Source organism: Lygodium microphyllum, chromosome 3, assembly GCF_053477565.2.
Source record: "Lygodium microphyllum isolate KBCC chromosome 3, Lygodium_microphyllum_v1.1.10, whole genome shotgun sequence".
Classification (NCBI taxonomy): domain Eukaryota; kingdom Viridiplantae; phylum Streptophyta; class Polypodiopsida; order Schizaeales; family Lygodiaceae; genus Lygodium; species Lygodium microphyllum.
The window spans coordinates 145,639,432-145,659,125 of NC_141137.1; the positions used below are offsets into that span (position 1 = coordinate 145,639,432).

Consider the following 19,694-nt stretch of genomic DNA (forward strand, 5'->3'; position numbering starts at 1 on the left):
GAAGTATTGCTTATGTGCATATTCATGATGACTTGTGCAATAAATTGAATCCCAAAGCAAAGAAATGTCTATTTGTTGGATATTCTTTGGAGCACAAGCGATACAGATGTTATAACCCTATTACACGAAATATAGATTAAAATGATTGTAGTGAGTGACGCTCCTGCCGCCACATGTGTTCCACTCCACCCCCGCCATCATACTTTCCCCCCATTCAAACACCTTGTACATCATCCTATCTAAGGAACAGCTCTTAGTCATCCGCGCCATAGAGCTGGAGCTTAAAGAAACAACGATCTTTGGTTAGGTGGTAGGACACTCCCCATCCAAGACCCAGCTTCGGGATTGGCTTCACTTCACGTTGCATATCGGCACAGTGCAGATAGTGGAAGCAGTTCTAATGGGTCAAGGGATCTTCATGGTACGACTCACCTCAACAAACGCAGCACGTGAGGTACTAGCTAGCTCACCCTATGCCTCCACGAGGGGGGTCATCCATATGGTTCCCTATTACAGTGGCTTCATAGTGGAGGCGTTTGCGCTCCACAACAGTTTCCTTAGACACTCAGTCACCCTACTCTTCCCCAAACTGGCAATACAGTATCGCCAGCTTGTGGAAGACTTTGGACGGCTCTTCGGCACTGTCCTTCCCGCCTCTTTCGCAGAGGCGTAGTGACAACCGCAAGAGTCCCAAAGGTATGGGTGGCAGTGAAAGAGAAAGAATATATCACTATTTCTAGAGATTCTGGCAGGTGGACACTCCTTCAAGTAGCAAGTCATTGTGTCTATGTTACCATGACTTTAGGCATCTGGCAACAGAGTGCACACGTTCAGAGCTAAGGCGGCTTTGCCGACACCACGCCATCCCTCCCCTCCCCGCCCCACCTAGCAGGACCACAGGCCTGCACACCCACCCCCCACGGAGGCATCACAGGCTCCTTCACCTTGGAAGGTCCTACTATAGGAGGGTCTCCAGGATTGTAGACTGAGGCTTGGCGGTGATTGGAGGCCGTCCCTGAGATGGATCTTCACGATGGCACAAATCACCCCCCCAGATCCCCCTTCCTCCGCAGCCTACTTCGTGTGTGGCAGGGACTCCGTAAGGCCCTAATTCAAAGCTCCCCAAGCTACCAGGAGGAGATAGACCGCCGACCGGTGATCTGGAACCCTCAGGTCAGAGATCGGAATGGGGTACAGATTAGCGAGTGCCCCTACATCCAGTGGGCTGGTTGGGAGGCTAGCCCGGCTCGTACCATCAGGACATGGCGGGGGGTGTACAGGATGGTGGACGAGGAGGTACTGCAGCAAGCATCAGGCTGCCAGAGAGTTGAGTTGAGGGAAACGGAGATAGACGCAGCAATATCTCAGGAGTGGCTTGTCCCCCTGATATGAGAGCCGGTAGAGCCCGGGGAGATATAGGCCGCTAGGTATTCACCAACATGTATCCCCCTACAGGTGGAAGGTAGAGTGGGCGATGCTCCACATGGGACTTTCTTCACCGTGTAGGAGGAGGGGCATCCGACCCTTGACAAAGAGCAGCAAGATAAGGAGATAGCTGTCATTTCATGGAGGAGGATTCCGGTATTCACCAACACGTATCCCCCTACAGGTGGAAGGTAGAGTGGGCGATGCTCCACATGGGACTTTCTTCACCGTGCAAGAGGGGCATCTGACCCTTGACAAAGAGCAGCAAGATAAGGAGATAGCTGTCATTTCATGGAGGAGGATTCGGGTAGTTGGCCTTCAAGGGAAGACATGGCGCCTAGATCCTTATATCTTCTAGGCGGAGCTCAGGGAGTGGCACCTCTGGATTTGGGAGGGCATGCCACTTGATGAGTTGGAGTGGGATCCGAGAGAGTGGCTATGGCCAGCACTGCAGTCGTCAAGAAGCCATCGAGGTTCCTAGAGTTCACAGCCACGATTGGCAAACACGTACTGATACAGGAGAACATGGATTGGACGCTATCACATAGCAAGTTCTGGGCGGAGCACAGCATCACGGAGACTTTTCGATGGACCTTTTGGCGCCGCCTATGGCATAGCTGGAGGCCAAGAAGGATATCGTATTTCTTATGGCTGGTGGCACATGGAGGCCTGGCGGTGGGAAGTTGGCTAGCCCAAATGCAAGAGGAGGGAGGTTATAAACGTTGCACACAGCAGCCTCTAGAAACTCCAAAGCACCGCCTCTGGTCGTGTGAGGTGACGCAACTCGTGTGGAGAGAAGCATGCTGCATCCTCCACCGTATAGCACCCAACCTTGGATGTATCTCATGGGGAGCTTTCTGCTGGTAGGCAATCGGCCAAGGCCGTCACCTTCTGTATGAGGCTGAGATGCACAACACGATATTCATTCTTGAGGCAGGGTCGTGCGCAGTGGTCGATTTGGAGGCTCTACCCATCCGCCAGGTACTGGAGCCTACAACAAATCGCTCTGAGGTATGGGAGATCATAGGGAGTCTTACTGGATGGCATGTCTGGAAGGTGCAGTGTTAGGAGGTTTTTGGTAGAGAGAAACTTTCAGTACATGCGACCTTAGCAGAGCTCTGGACCTCCATCATCCACTCCCTCCACGGACGATGGGACCAGGTGTAGGGCAAGTCTCAAGCTCGTCAGGAGCTCCATTTTCATTTCATGCGCACTTGGGGTGGCCAGGACCTGTTTTTCGTGATGCAAGCACGCAACCCCAAATGGCGATAACCCCTCCCCCCCTCCATGGCTTCTTGCCCCCATCCCCCCTAGACCGCCCTGAGAGACTTGTACACTTAATATATTTGTGACTCTGCATCAGCTCCAACTAGTCTATTGAGCATGAGCACTTCCTTGTATTCGGGGTTTTTTTCTGAAGTAATATAACTAGCCACACTTTATTTGCGAAAAAAAAACCCTATTACACGAGAGCTGAGAGTTAGCAAGGATGATGTTTCTTATTAAATAAGTAGCTGGTACAGTAATGTACAGAATACAATTGGGATTGATGAGCATGAGAGTGTGCCTGTGCAGAAAACAAGTCAACAATCATAGACGTTGAGTGGACCACAAGAAATTCCTTGTCATGGTTATGTTGATAAACCTTGGACTAGCAAATTGTGGTCACAAGTTATACCACCAAGTACATCACAAATGTGAAGGAAATGTAAAGAGAAGGTTGGGGACTCACCTATTGTGATGGATGTATCATCAGGTTTCTCTCATATTGATGTTGATTCAGATGGCTTTGAGCAAAGCTTCCATGAGGAATTTAGAATTTGATCTATTGAAACACTTGGTGTACAGAAGGCCCAAGAGGATACTAAAGCACTTGATAGTGATCGTGGTCCATGCAACTCAAATAGAGTGAGAAAGCTAACGCGGCCATTAACATATGATAGCTATGTACCTCATCACTATGCATACACAACTAAGGTTGTGCAGGATGTGAAACCCACTTGTTTTAAGAATGCAGTAATGAGTGTTGGGATCATGCTATGGATGAAGAAATGGTTGCACTTACAGCTAATGATACATGGGAGTTAGTGTCCTATCGGAAGGCAAGAAAGCTATTGGCTTCAAATGGATTTACAAGATCAAGCATAAGTTAGATCGATCTATTGAGCACTATGAGACATAGGTAGTTCCCAATGGATATGCGTAGACTCATGGTTTTGATTATGAGAAGACCTTTGCTCCAATGGCTAAAATGACCACTAAAAGGGCTATCATAGCAAAATGGTTGTATCAAAAGATTGGATTATGCATCAAATGGATGTTAAGAAAACCTGTTGGGGGTAAAGGCGCCGCCGCCTAGCCGCCCGTGTATTACTACACTGACAGTCACCGCCACTGCACACTGCAGGTGGCGAGCGCCCGTCACCGTCACTTTATTCTTTATTCTTTTAGTAACAATTTGAATAAAGGAAGGCCCGGTCACACATTGTGACTGTTGGAGTTCCCATTTCTAGTCTCTCCCTTTCTTGCTCTTACTCTCCCGCCATAGCTCTGGAGTCCAACCTTTGATCCGTCGCTCCCTTTCAACTGGTATCAGAGCTTTGCTTTCCGACTCTTGAGCTTGGTTCGTGGCATTCTCAGCATCCCATGGAATCCCTACTTGCATTGGGTCTCCTTCCCAACAGCCATATCTGACTCCTTCGAGCTCCTGTCACTCCCCGGCTTCCCGAGCACCTTCCCGGCATTGTTGGGCACCTTCGGGGCATTACATCAAAGGTATTTGATCATTTTCTTCAGGGTTTACTTCAGTTCTCAGGTCTCACAGGCTGTAAATAAGTTGTGGACAGCCATAACTCACACCTCTTGGAGCTTCCTTCACCTGGATCTTGCTTCCAGCCTAAAAAGGCTTGCTGAGGCTTGGTGTAAACCTTCTTTGGCCCTCATTTGTGCCCCCTTTGGGCCCCATTGTTGACATGTGGGACAGCAAACCCCCCCAGCCAGCTCACGTTTTTTTTGCGCCTGTTTCAAAATCTGGCCCAAAAATCACTCTTTTTGTCATATCTCGGGCAATCAGAACCCGATTCAGGCAAGATAAGAGTCTAAGTTGAGGTTTTGGCATTCTCCGGACGCGATGGTGATGTCGGATTTGCCAAATTCTGATGACAAAATCTTCTGCAACAAATTTCAGGTCTGAGACAGCATGTATTTGTATGCCTATGCTTGTTTGGACATGACTACATAACCGGTTTGATGCCTATTGCATCCCGATTAATTGGGGGATTGAAGCTACATGTAATGCTATGATTTTGGCCTGATTTTGAGGCTGGAAATACACAATTTATAACAATAAATGCATGCTGAATACTCTTGGGCTGAAGCTATCTTTCATGCTTTGACATATGCCTATAGGCTCCAGATGTATGTCTTGGGTTATGCTACGATGTATTGATCATCGAGGGACGACTTTGAGCTTGTCATTGAATCAGGATGCTTTTGGAAGCTTGAACTTATTTCAGCCCGCACTTATTGACATTGGTATATACTTTGATAGTGATGCTTCTTGGGTTTATGCATACCCATTGCCTACGGCTTGATCCTCATGTTACCGTTGATTATCCTATGCATACGTTGAGCTTGAGTGCTCATTGAAGCTCCACCTTGGATGCATTCTAGATTATCAGGAGTAGTCTTGGGTTGGCTTGTCAGAGTTTGGATTGGGATGTATTTGATGTCTTACATGCTTATGGATGCTACATACGGATGCTCTACTGCCTACATGTTCGGGATGTACTATTGATGTATTGTCTTGGACTTATGTCATTGGCACTGTGTCTTGCCTTGGCTTGAGCTCTTGAGCTCGTATATACGACTTTTGTGCCAGTGGGGGCATTCTTGAATGCTTATCAGACATTGAGCAGGCAATACTTTTATGCATTGAGCCGTTACATGCTATTGAGCAGTTATACAGACACTTGAGACTTTGGAACTTCTTACCTTTTGGGATGATACATCATATGTCTTGGTTCACTGTATGCTTATGAGCTAAGTATCAGTTTTGGATTCGTATCTTTGTGAACTAACACCTACTTGTGTCAAGTTTTGGTAGTGGCAGGAACACTTTGCCCCGTTGCCTGGGGGGTGTGCCTACTCATTGGCAGATATTTGTATGACATACTTGGGTGTTGGATTCATGCTTATTGACCGTCATATGCTTATGCTATGCCCGCATGATGCCGGCTTTGGTCTTGGCAATATATAATTGCCTTGGGATCCGATTTTGGCACTGTTAGCTCTCTTTTACTGAAATCTGAAATTTATTACAGCAAGCATATATGTATGGACTGACATGGATTTTTCATGCTGAAACACTCTGAAATGTACTTTCACTAGTACTTGGTGGGCAACAACTTTGGTTCCACTTTCCTTGCCATTTTTCCTTTATTTTTGTGATTTTTTTGTCATTTTCTGCAGTAAACAGCAAGCAGTTTTGAACTGTCTACAATCTTCAAGCCTGCATTATGGCGAGTTCGTCCACTGATCATGCTATTTTCAACATCACTAAGCTTGATGGTACGAACTACTCTTATTGGAAGAGCCAGATTTGGCAGGTGGTGCAGAAATCGCAGATCAAACCTTTGAGGTTAAGCAAGCATCCGCCTGCAGCTATGCCAGATGAGGAATCGCTTGAGCTTGATGAGTTATGCAAGTCCACTATTGTATTGTCTCTCACAGAACAACTTCACTATAATGTCTTTGAGAAAGAACAAAGTGCATGACAGTTGTGGAAAAATATAAAAAACCTCTATGACAAGAAAAGTCCAGCGAGTCAAATGTATTGGCTAAAGCAGCTTATGGATTTGAGCATGAATAAGAATGTGACTATGTCTGCTCACTTGAGCCAGTTCCATGCTATACTCAAGAACTTGACTTTGCAGGACATCACTTTTGCAGAGGATGTCACTCCTCTTTTCTTGCTTGGTATTCTTAATGAGTCATCGGATGTATTCCGCACTGCATTATGTGCCTCTATGCTACCTTGAAATTATCTAATGTTGAGAGTGCTCTTCTGCAGGAAGAGGTTAACCGTAAGAATTTGGATGCCTCTCGTGTGTCTCATGCTCTGATAGTTAGAGGCAGGAATGATGGATATGGAAAGCATGGCAGTGGTAGTGGCCGTGGACGAGATTCTCAGAAATCTCGGTCCAAGTCTCGTGGGAAGTTACATAGCAAATCCCGTGGTAGGAATGCAGATGTTACTTGTCACCATTGTGGAAAAAAGGACCATATTAGGCCACAATGCCATGAATTGCGCAATGAAAGGCGCAAAGATAAGGGGAAAGACAAAGTGCAGGATAAGTCTTCTGATCGCAGCATAGTACCTGCAAAGTCCAGTGTTAAAATTGAAGAGATCAATGTTATGCAGCCTGAGCATGTTGATGATGATGATTATATCCTAGCAGCTTCTTCTAGTGCTTCGCAGATGACAGAGATACACTCTATGTATGCATAGTGTTGGCTCTTGTACTCAGGTGCGTCCTTTCATGTGACACCTTACCGAGAGTGGTTTCATTCATACTGTACTGTTTCGGGTTCTGTGCGCTTGGGTGATGACAGCTCTCTTGATATTGTGGGCATTGGTGATGTTAGGCTGCAGTTTTCTTCTAGCAGCAGTTTTGTTATGCAGGATGTACGTCATGTACCTGCTTTGACACGCAATCTCATGTCAGCTAGACAGCTTGATGACGCATGATATCATGTATGTTTTGGAGACTCTGCATGAAAGATCACTCGTGACAGACTTGTGATTGTGTGAGATGCCAAGGCTGACAGCCTCTATCCCTTGATTGTATCAGCTTCTTCACTTGATCATGTTTTGTCTGTGGGTTCTATCCCACATGTATCTCTTTGGCATGCCCGTTTGGGCCATATGTCTTTGAAGAGAATGAAAATGCTTTTTGGTTTGCAGTACTTACCGCCCCTTGATTATGCATGTTTTGATTCATGTGAGTATTGTCTATATGGCAAGCAGACTAGGTCTACGCATAAAAAGTCTGATAGGCCACGCATCAGTGAGCCCTTGGCATTGGTACATTCGGATGTCTGTGGACCCATGCCTTGTCAGTCTATGGGTGATGCAAAGTATTTTGTTACGTTCATAGATGATTTTTCACGGAAAGTTTGGGCTTATCCCATTAAGCTGAAATCCGATGTCTTGGCTGTGTTTCAGAGATGGCTTGCATTGGTTGAGAACCAGTCTGGGTATAGGCTAAAATGCCTAAGGACAGATAATGGAGGTGAGTATGTCTCACGTGCTTTTGAGCAGTTATGTGATGAGAGGGGTATTAAGCGCCAGTTGACCGCCCCCTACACCCCCCCCAAAATGGTTTGGCTGAGCGGATGAATAGAACCATCCAGGAGCGTATACGTAGTAGGCCTAGCCATGCAGGCCTACCACAGAGCTTTTGGACTGAGGCAATTAGTACAGCTGTACATGTCATAAACAAATCACCTTCTAGTGGTTTGGATTTTCAGATTGCAGAGGAGGTATGGACTGGAAAACCCCCCTCTTATGCCCATCTCCATGTCTTTGGATGTGAGGCATTTTGCCATGTGCCTAGGGACAAGAGAAGTAAGCTGGATCCCAAGAGAGTTAAATGCATTTCCTTGGTTATGGGGATACAGGCGAGATGGGTTACCATCTCTGGGATCCGCACGCGCGGAAAGTTATCCACAGTCATGATGTAGTCCTCCATGAAGACAAGATGCATAGGTAGCTTGAGAGAGTTGTTGAGATCCGGAGGGTCATATTTCAAGAGGAGCCGAGAGCTCCCGCACAGCCAGTTGGACAACCTACAGCTGCAACAGATGCTCATGGTCAGGATGTTGGACAGGCAACTGGGCAGTTAGCAGAGCCTGCCGTGAGACGGTCTACTAGAGACAGACGTCCACCTGATAGATTTCAGCCCTCGATGCATTAAGCCTTGGTTACAGATGCAGGAGAGCCTTTCACTTATGATGAGGCTATGCGCAGGGGTGACAGTCCCTCCTGGGAGAGGGCTATGCAATCTGAGATAGACTCCTTGCATAAGAATGAAACTTGGGATTTGGTTTCCTTGCCTACAGGCAAGAAGGCTTTGCCATGCAAGTGGGTGTACAAGCTGAAAAGTACCCCTGGACACCCCAAGTCGACATACAAGGCTAGATTGGTAGCAAAGGGTTTTAAGTAGAAGCATGGTGTGGACTTTGATGAGGACTTTTCTCCTGTGGTTAAGATGACCACCTTGCGCTTAGTCTTGGCTTTGGTTGCTCACCTTGACTTGGATTAATACTAGATGGATGTCAAGACGGCTTTCTTACATGGGGACTTGCATGATGAGATTTATATGGAGCAGCCTAAGGGTTTTGCAGAACCTGGCAAGGAGCACCTAATGTGCAAATTGAAGAAAAGCCTTTATGGCTTGAAACAGGCACCTAGGGAGTGGTATCATTTCGCAAAGCACAAGTTGATCACTCACTCTATGTATGTAAGAGTAATGCAAGTATTGTGGTCATAACTATATATGTGGATAATTTGATCATTGTGGATGATACTGAGACAAAGATTGACAATGTAAAGGGTGTTCTCAAGGTTGAATTTGAGATGAAGGATTTAGAGAGAGAGAGAGAGAGAGAGAGAGAGAGATGAATGATTATCAAATGCTTATCAAATACCTATCAATCCACCATTTCAAGCATGTGGGGCTTATTTCAGCCCATACAGTGGATTGTGGATTCTCCCAACTTTGTCTTCAGTACCTAGAGCTACAAAACCAAGTGGTTGTTCCACATACACTTTCTCCTTCTTAGAGATCCATTTAAGAAGGTTGATTCAACATCCATTTGCATCAATGACCACCCGCGCCAAGTAGCAAGGGCTAGAATGGCAAAGATAGTAGTCAATCTAGCTATAGGAGCAAAAGTATATTTGTGGTCAAAATCTTCTATTTGTGCAAATCCCTTTGCTACAAGTCGTGTCTTGTACTTATCCAATGTCCCATCTCCCACATGTCATGCCTTGCACGTTTCCAATGTCCCATCAACCTTGTACTTAGCATTGTAGATCCACTTGGTGCCTATTACCTTTGTAATTTTTTAGACGATCTACAAGGTCCCAAGTGTGATTAGATATGATGGGATCATATTCCACCCATATAGCTTCCATTCACTTTGGATCTTACATAGCTTCTTCAAAGCTACTAGGCTCTTGTACTTTCTCCAACTTTCCCATCAATGCATAGTTGACCAAATGTGCTTGAGCCCTCCTTTGCTCCTCCATCCTCTTGGATCAGCGTGACACATCTTGAATTTCTTCAATTACTCCCCTACTGTTCAGCTATCATCATTCTCAAACAGTTATATTGTAATATGTATATTTACCAATTCCAACACTAAAGATTATTGTGTTCTCGTTTCCAACCTGCTACCCTTCCATTTCTACCATTGGTCCAATTTGCATTTGCATCTGCAACAAGTTTCTTTTGTGTTTTTATCACTTTTCTTCATTAGCCTTTGTTCTAACCAATGCTTACTGCACTCCGAATCCATCTCTAGTGGATAATATACATCAACACCTCCCACAGCTCCGCTCCCACGAGAGCCACAGCTATTGGACAACTCTACCCTTGAGCATTTTATACATTCTCTCATTCATTTACAACATTGATTCATTCACTTTAGAGTCCTTTTTCGCCTCTATTTGTGTTTGTGTTTTTGCGTTTATACCCTTAAGCATTTTATATATTCTCTCATTCATTTACAGCATTGATTCATTCACTTCAAAGCCCTCTTTCGCCTCTATTTGTGTTTGTGTTTTTTCATTTAGGGTTTGTGTTTATTGTATTCTTGTCTGAGTTAGTATTTCAACTATTTTCGTACCTTTTGAGTTTTCTTTATACAAATCCTAGCATATCTTTACATGGCTTTGTCGCCTTGATGCACATGGACCTCTTTCCTTGGATTCTTTGGGCTTCTCAACTCTTTCTAGTTCCAGAGGAGGTTGCTCACGAATATATTGATTCTTCTCTTTAAGGATTTAAATGGCTTGAAGGATAGCACTCAAATCTTCCATTGGGATTTCAATAAATTATATACCTAAGTACTCAATGCAAGGGCTAAAAATGAACGAACTTCTAATTGTAAGGTACTAGTGTTGGGATGAAAATCGAGCCCAAAGCTCTAATAGAGCACATTTCACGAGCATGCCATCTTGTTGATGGTATTAGGTTCTTCTGGCAAACCTAGACCACACTTCAAGGCATAAACCTTTTCTACATGCAAGCTTGACCCTAATATGTTTCAGTTCCGGTCACAGGCACCCAATCCAGTCATATAGGTGAAAGTGTGTACTATCTTTTCTTTAACCCACTACATGGGTCCACCATAACCTATGAGCACTCATCAATGGTCACCTCTAGTGTGCGTTTCTTTATATCTAGTAAGTGCAAAGGAAACAAATATTATAATTAAGTATACTAAACAATAGAAAGGATACAAATTCCTTTTATGTTCTGTTATGAAAACAATCCTCGCACATGACCTATATGACCATGGATGCCTGAGGCCAAGTCAAAAATGAAAGTGTTATCAGTCCGCCAAATGTGCCAAAGACCAGTCCATTGCATAAAATGAAAGAGACACTGCTCTCTCTCTCTCTCTCTCTCTCAACCAGTCGATGAATCAATCAATCAAGAAGCTACCGTAGTAATACGCCATTTCTTTTGTCGACCCACAGACCCAGGTCCAAATCTCCCCTTTTTATTTCTATTACTAGACAACTGTATAGGTATAGGAATCGAACTCAAGACCATCTGGATTAATAGATTATAGTATCATGTCAGATAATCGGATTAGGGGTAGATCATGCCTACCTGGCCTTATTTGTATCACGTAAGTATCATTATACAAGAAGCAATGCAGCTCCACCTCGATGCCTGGTGATCGGCATCTACAACTTTGAAACATTGTTTCACACCCTAATTTTGGTCATAGCATTCAGACAAACATCTTGAAGTCATGAATTATATCATAAGATACATCCTTGATATTTATCTGGGGTTGGAATAAGGTTTTCCCCATGTGATAGATTACTTGGTCATGCCTCACAAGAGGCAATCAAGATGTCTCACTGCAACACTTCTGTGTTTTTTCAGGAGCAGGGAGAGGGGGGACAATAGAGAAGGGAGGTACTGTACTTGTGTGCTGTTGGATTGGGGTTGCTGGCATGATAAAGCAACCTCAACATGCTCATGAGTCTTGCATATTCCAATTCAAGGCTTATTAGAAAAGCTGGAACATACAGACTTTCTATCAATTTCAAACAGAAAGAGTAGGTTCCTTTTCTATTTTCCTGTTCTGTATGGTTAATCCTGGCAATTTGTAGCTTACTTAGGCAATAACTGGTTAGCATCACTTATGTACTACATGGTAGTCAGGATTACCTGAATCTGTGTCGCTATACCAATCTCTGTAGATGAGAAAGCTGCGTAGTCCACACTTTGATCATTTGTACTCTGGTCACAATACAGTGGTCTTCCAACATCTTTGGAGGTAAGATTAGTTCTGCTGGACTGCAATGCCTGAGAGAAAATCTGCTGGGAGTTTTCACTAGAATTACCAGCTCCCAAGCTATTAAGATTTTGAAGGATGCAATGTTTGCTGTCAAGTCTTTTTAACTCTTCAGATGGTGCTTGCTTTACCTGCAAGGAACTTTCAGCAATCGAGCAATCTGAGGTATTTTCAAGAACAAGTGACAAGTCCTGAGGAAAATGCTCTGCATCTAGATTGGCATTGCTTTCTTCATCTCTTTGATAAGCAAGGGTAGAAAGAAAATCTTTGAGTACAGTTCCCCCTACAGATGTTACAGTTTCTTCATCCTTTCTGTAAGGACAATCCTCTACTGGCTTCTCTTGCCGTAAACAGTGCATTTTCATAGGGACTTGTTCATCATCATGATCCATCCCCCTTTTCTGCATAATTGCACATAAATATTAGCATCCACCATGAAAGAACCTTTTGATTTTCGACCATTTACACTGCCAAATGTCGGTAAGTTCTTACTCGAGAGGAAGAGCAAGGAGTTCCACCACAACTTAATTCCATTGAAACTCCATCAGTTGGTAAGGTTCTCATATGGTTGGTAGAAATGCCAGTGTCATCTTTGATGAATACAGTACTCTTAGAGGTGGTGTACATTGTCCCCTTGCCTCTGTCTCCACTGCATTTGAGCTCCAGCTGAGTTTCTTTATCCACATTCTGTGCTAAGCCACTTGTTAAAAGCAGATTTATGAACAGCAGAAAGCATTCCTCGAAAAACATAACCACAAGATATTCCATACCTGCTCTGTTTTATGTAAATCTGAACTCCCACATCCAGTTTCTGAACCTTCTCTTGCATGTACCAATGGGCCTATAAAATCTTCCAGTACAGAATTTTGGGATGCAGTCATATTAGGGCAATGATTGTCAATAGAAGTACCATCGGTGGACCTCAGCCTGTTGCCTGTATCAAGACCTGATTTTACAATATTCAAGCATTAGGCCCTATAGATCACATGTAACAGCCATAAGCTTATTTTCTAGTAGTAAAGGATTTAAACTCCTCACTCAGCCCGGAACTTGTGTCCTGCAAAACAGTGACTGTCACTCGCTCATGCTCCCTTGATAAGCCAGAACGGGAAGGAAGAGCTTGTTCAATGTTCAATTGGCTCTCACATTGTTGACCTTGCACCATGCCCTCTGCTGCAATGTAAACATGGTAAACATGGACATGGATAAAATAATTGCCAATTCTCTGACCAAACCAATGAAGCTTTACTCAAAAAATTGGAACTTCACAAAACCTGACTGCTGGGAGGACAATTCAGATGGATGAAACCTAGCAAGAAGGGGGTTCAATAATCCCAAGCCTGTACCAGCACCTTCCGAAAAAGACCGAGGACGAAAAGCAGCAGGTACTGCAGCTACAAGTGTCCTTGCTGGCAGCACTCTTATAGAACCATGCTCGCTAAGCAGCATATGCCCTTGCACAGATCCTGAAACCTGATGGAGTAATGAAGTGAGGTCCTCATTCACATCTCGGTTATGAGCTTCAGGAACATCATTCTGTGGATCCACTTCTTCCCTCCTATTCCCAGCTGTTAAAGAATCATCTTCCAGCTGTGACACTTCAGATGATAGGATAAAGGGCATAGTCCCTATATTATCAGTATTTGTGTGTATACGAATCCTCTGAGATACATTATTATTCTCAGACCCCATTGGTGTACCAGTCAATGTATCAAGTCCACCACCTAGCTGAAATATCAAACTGGACCAGTCAACACAAACCAGCAACACAGGGCGTATAAAGGGCTCAGCCCGTAGCCAATGGTATGCCAATTGCAACTTGAAACTACCTGAGACATGCTGGGAAGATCAGCAGATGCATGAGTTGGGTCTCCAGTATTGAGAACTGAATCAGTCTAAACAACAAATAGGTATTACAGAACTAATTAGTAACATGCATCAAAAAACCAACTGTACTAAGGTACTACAAAATTAATTAATAATATGTGCACTCAGAAAAAAATCAGACTAAGATTGACTTATGTAGCTCAGTAGGGGATACCGTGCGCAATCTCGAAATTACATGACCAAGTTCTAATAGCGAAGAACCCAATTCTTGCACAACAAACTCCACAGACATGATGCTCTGTTGAGCAGCAGGAGTATTTAGATTTGTCTCATTTCCAAGCTGATCAGCCAGTCTCTGTCAGGCAATAAAGTATGATCATCAATTAGTAGAATGAGAAGGAAACCACCACAATTACAACATCCCCTACTCCTCTTCACATAGAAAATTTTCATAAGCCCCAGGGTATACCATAAGCTCTGAACTTGCTCGAGTGCTAAGTAGTTCCTGCACGCGACGTATCATGGAAGCCCAAGCAGCAGGATCTGCATTGTCAACAGCTGGAGATGGTTGCTGGTCTTGCAGATGGGAAACTGACTGCTGCTCAAGGTCAGCATAAGAGTCTAGAAATGATACCAGACTTGTTGGCGGCCCTGCAGGCCACATAAGAAAACCAAATATCTTCATGACAACCACTAGAGAAACTTTGCAAAGCATGGCCTCAAGCTCCAACAAAGAAATTATAGATTCAAACAAATTCAGCGCATCCTTCTGTCAGATGTTTGTCTAGTCAGTAAGCATGATGTCCCAGCACCAAACTCAAAAGTTAATTTCAATGTGTTTCTATTAGTAACGTGAAAATACATTAATCTGGTCTAGACTTCCACAAACAATGAGGCATTCCAATTTTTGAAGATAGGTCCAAGTAGACAAGGCTTGTTTTACCAAATTTTAATAAGGCATGTTGTATTATTTCCAAACAATTAGTTCCCTGATTTCACGAGGAAAATTCTAGCACAAAGCTTAGCCAATTGCTTCAGAGGCTGAAACTCTTAGGCATCAAGCAAATTGCACCAGTTTGCAAAAATGAACAGAGCTCACATCCATCCCGCCAAAATTCCTTTCTTTAACTTCCTGATTTGACCTTCCTTCCTCAATCCTCCAGTCCAAATACTTGGCACCATCCATCAATCATTAAACACCCTTTGTACCCAATCTATCTAACATAGTATTGAACATGATACATGACACACCATTCCATTGACTTCATTACATTGTAGCACTTAATTTATTCAGGTTCTTGTAATCCATATGGAGGCATTCCATGGAATCAGTTGCAAGTGGGCCAAGCAGGCTTTTGATATTGAAATATACCACACTACAAAATGTCACGACCTCGAATAGAATAGGTGAGAATCACACCAGTAATCCCCTCGAACTCTGATACATACAGCAGAATGATGGTATAAAAAAGGTAGATGGGATATACGTACAACAATCCCTTTCAACAGACATGAGTGCTGGATTGCCCTCACATAGAACTGCCAACTCCTTTGCTGCACCTCATTACAGCCCTCCAACATACACATACACATAATTGGCCTCCTATTTGAGCATCCCTCTCATGCTACATGCTCCACAGTGTTTCCTCTGATTGCAGTCAAACCATCAAGGAAAGAGAGATGAGAAACGAAAAAGGAGTAGAGGGAGCCATCAGAAAGGAAAGAAGCCAAAGCCTTCTGCTGATTGGTCCCTGATCTTGTTAGTAAGCAGCAAGGAGGGGAAGATTCAATGTTACACAGGTCATGGGGCAAAGTAAGAGATTGAATTACTTTGATCTTCTTTGATCTTGGTGCTAGGGAAAACCCTAGTTCCCCTAATTTGGCTATTAGATTGGGAGTTCAAATTGCATGAGACTGGTATGACTTGTCCAGGGCATACTCAGCCTGTGACTCATAACTATTGGGCTCTAGTCTCATGTTCAAAGTCATGTGGATTCAAAGGTGTTCTTATTATGCCTTTAGATGGTTGCAATGTCTCCATATTGGATGCTTTTGGCAAGAAAGTGACTATGACTCGTGAAGAAAAACATGTTTGGGATGTAAAACTCAAAGGGAGTCCATCTGAATTCTATTGGCTTGGTTGAATCTAACTATTCTAAGTTAGCCAGTATGCACATTGCTTTCCAAAGTCTCACTAGAGCTTCCTCTTTAGAGGCCAAAGGATCATTCACCTTCAAATAAACCCCCATATCGAGTTATTGCAACCCAACAAGAATAGATAATGAGTCAAGCGAACGAGATTTTGAAGAATGGGCTGATTCAACCCACTTGTCATGATTCTTTGTTCTTGACGATATAAAACAAGGATGGTTTTTGGTGCATGTGTATTGTTACAAGGACCAGAATAAGAATACTATCCAGAATCACTTTCCTATTCCACAAACCGATGATTTATTGGATAGTTTGTGAGATTCCATTGTGTTTAGTTGGATCGACTTGAAGAGTGCATACTTTTGAGATAAAAATGCTCTATAAACTGATTACCTCTTGATTACAGCCCTAAAATTCAAATTACCAAACTTTCATTCAAAAAGAAATGCGTTCCTAGAGAGTGTATGTGTCCCATAAGACAACCTCTAATTTGGGAGGACCCATCCATCTATGAATAGACAAGCTGCCGTCGACCACTCAGCCCATTCCCATTTTGCGAATTGATGGCACACTATCTCTATCATCCACACCCCATTATCCAGAGAATATCTCAATTCGAGTAGCTGTCCACAGCTAGGCACCAGCATCCAGCCCCATCCCAGCCATCAGGCATCAATTTTACTCTTGCGCCATCATCCAGCCTGCATTTGCTGATCTGCTACAGCCAACTCACTATCGTCAAAAAGAGGTTCACAAAGGGAAGATGACATCGAGCACTTCCCCACCACTTCAATCTCCCAAAGCCTCCATATAGAGACTCTAGCAGAAGTAAAGAGATTCACAAAGGGAAGATGACATCAAACACTTCCTCACCACTTCAATCTCCCAAATCCTCCATGGAGAGACTTTAGCAAAAGTGAGCCTCACAACTTGCTCTGCAAGGATCCGACATAGTTGGGCACACATCAAACTACCATGGAGATTATAGACCCTATGAGATCACACCAATCAAGTACGACCTTATCCTTATGCATTGGGCTCAGAAACTACTGGAGAATAAACCTATTTTATACCCTTTAGATTCGATGCACAAATCTACTCATTTTGCACGAAGGACAAACACTTCAAGTGGGACTGGCCATCCTATCAAAGAAACCAGCACTGAATATAAGTCTATCTTCTCTTCTTCTCCATCTATTCTTATGTTAGTTATGCCTATTTTCACTTTAGCTTCTATTGTTCCTATTTCTCTGCAAGATTTTGGTCATAATCGAGAGGAAGAAGGCATTTTTCATCTATTCACACCAGCTTAAGTCTTGAAGAGGATTTGTACTTGTATGTAAACATAAGAAGAGGTGCCAATAAAGAAAATTTTGTCAACCCTTCAATATGTTTCCCTTCTCCTCCTTTTCCTTTAAGTTTGAATCTCAAGGTCATTTTGAAGTTGGTAAACATCTCATTCTTCTTTTCCATCACTATCCATCTTTCAATTTCAAAGATTAAATTTAGAATATCAATTTAATGAATTCAGATCCACTTTATCTTCACCTAAACTTTAATTCCCACCCAATCCATACACTTCTTCCACTGCATCTCCCTTTCCATTTACACCTTTCACACACCACCACTAAAATCGCACATCACATCCAGGGGTTCTTTAAACATAGGCATAACCTAAATTTAGGATCTCTACTTTTCTCGATGGTGAAGATGCACATATGGGAAAGGCTCAACCTCCATCTCGCACACTTTCGGGTTTTACACATGGGATACCCTCCCAAGCTTTTCCAAGTTTCCACCAACTAGTACGACAGTACCCTCACAAGCTTTCCCAAGTTTGGACCTATTGATTATGCTCCAATGCCTCAACCGACACTTGGGTGGGGCAATAGAGTTCTAGTGCCTCCTCCAACAATATTGTCACTCTCAGCCCTTTTCTACCTACCCATCTTATCCCCCTTTCTATCCCTCTTACCCTTCTTATCCAAAACCTCACAATTCTTCCTCCACATCAAGCAAGCCTACATTCACTGACAAGACTAATTACTACAAGTCTAACTATACTACTTCCTCAAACCTAATAAGGCATATGCTAGACTCACAAAACTAGTGGAACATTGTATAGGAGCTAGAACCCCAACCAAACCCCCACCTTGTTCCATGTCAAGATGTCCATCCTTGGAAGGCCAAAAAATGCCTCACTCATTGTAGAGTTGATGCTGGAACTACTCCTATAATTTCATTTGTAGGTATAGCATTTTAACCTTGCATCAGAGCAGTGGAAACACTTTGACTAACCACTGTGCATCTTGGAATAAGAGTCTTCATATTAATCTCGACCATGAGCTCCAAGAGTGTAGGTCCTAGGATTACAAACCAGGATGACCTTAAGGGCAACTTTGCAAGGGCTCTTTAAGTCCATTAATGACCATGTCACATTGTTCCCAAACAAGCTCCTAAAGAAATATTTTCACTTTGTTCAAAAGTGATTTCACAACCCATCATGCCTACATTCCATGAATTTGAGTGTCAACTACTGCTTTATACTCGGTTGTTCAACTAGTTTCATAATACGATCACTCACTCTTTGGAGAGGGCTCTTGTTATCAAATCAAAAACAATAACAAGGGAAAGGCAAGAAACAAAATCAAACTCAAACTCAAACTCAAAATCAATGAATCACAAGGGAACACCTAGTTTTCTCTCAAACCCAGCTAGCAGAATATACCTACCAACACTAATCAAAAGATTGGCGATTTGGATGAGGAGTGTCGGTCAAAGGCAAGACACACAATCAAAACCTGAGAATCAAACCCCAACCCTCCAATCAAGTAAACCCCGACACCAAGAGGCAAGGTGGTAGCAACCAAAATCAAGGATAGTGGAGGACTCAAACCCACATTACAATCAGTCAGCAATCATAGCCAATTTCGTTTCAAAATCCAAAGCACATATGTGACTAGTCAACTCGACCATAGACCCACCTCGTCTTAGTAGAGATATCAAAGGATTTAAGCTTAGTCCATATCTCTAAGTTATCTCCTAACAAGGTGGCCATGGAGGCTCCTAAGCTCCTATGGCTGGAAACATCTGATGTGGGAACAACTCCTCAATCAAGATCCATGGCTCCTATGGCTGGAAACGTCTGATGCGGGAACAACTCCTCAATCAAGATCCATGGTCTAGGTCACATTAAGTTTGATACTGACAAGGGTTGGGAAGTGAACAATCTTCTTTATTGTGGCCATAGTCAAGGTCATATATTCTTAGACTAGTCTGTTCGCAATGAGGCACAACCTAATGGTCTCTATATGATGACTTATTTCCTATCCCATCCGATTGCCAAAGGCTCTTGAGTTCCATCGCTTCCAAGCTTCAACCACCACAAGAACCTACGAATAATGAGTGTCTTTGGCATTTTCGCTTTGACCACTTTAGGTATGACTCTCTTTATGAGTTATCACACCATCAGATGGCTGAGTGACTTTCCCCATCTAAAACTATTCAAGGAGGTCTCCCAAGCCTCTCAACTAGGAAAAAAGCACTACAAGCCATTCCCTTGGCACACTACACGTAGAGCTCAATCGCCCCTTCGATTGATTCCTATTGATCTTTGTGGGCCAACATCCACTACCACCATTAATGGTGCATCATACTTCTTTTTTATCGTGAATGACTTCTCGAGATGT

The 19,694-nt window shown here is 43.4% G+C and overlaps 1 protein-coding gene across 6 annotated transcripts in view; it reads right to left on the minus strand.

The window, feature by feature from the left end:
• LOC148038996 (ubiquitin-like domain-containing protein CIP73) overlaps nt 1–19,694 on the minus strand; it is a 94,585-nt gene that overhangs the window by 16,358 nt on the left and 58,533 nt on the right. For 5 of the 6 annotated variants that reach the window (XR_015690358.1, XM_087674858.1, XM_087674857.1 and 2 more), the window contains 8 exons: nt 14,324–14,505; nt 14,069–14,209; nt 13,857–13,922; nt 13,302–13,755; nt 13,066–13,200; nt 12,798–12,973; nt 12,520–12,714; nt 11,901–12,428 (listed from right to left, as the gene is read on the minus strand). Coding sequence is in view for 5 of the 6 variants with exons in the window: in XM_087674858.1 (XP_087530984.1) it covers nt 11,901–12,428; nt 12,520–12,714; nt 12,798–12,973; nt 13,066–13,200; nt 13,302–13,755; nt 13,857–13,922; nt 14,069–14,209; nt 14,324–14,505 (1,877 nt within the window). In the remaining variant the exon portion in view is untranslated. The remainder of the gene's footprint in view (nt 1–11,900; nt 12,429–12,519; nt 12,715–12,797; nt 12,974–13,065; nt 13,201–13,301; nt 13,756–13,856; nt 13,923–14,068; nt 14,210–14,323; nt 14,506–19,694) is intronic. The other variant, XM_087674859.1, reaches the window with a different exon arrangement.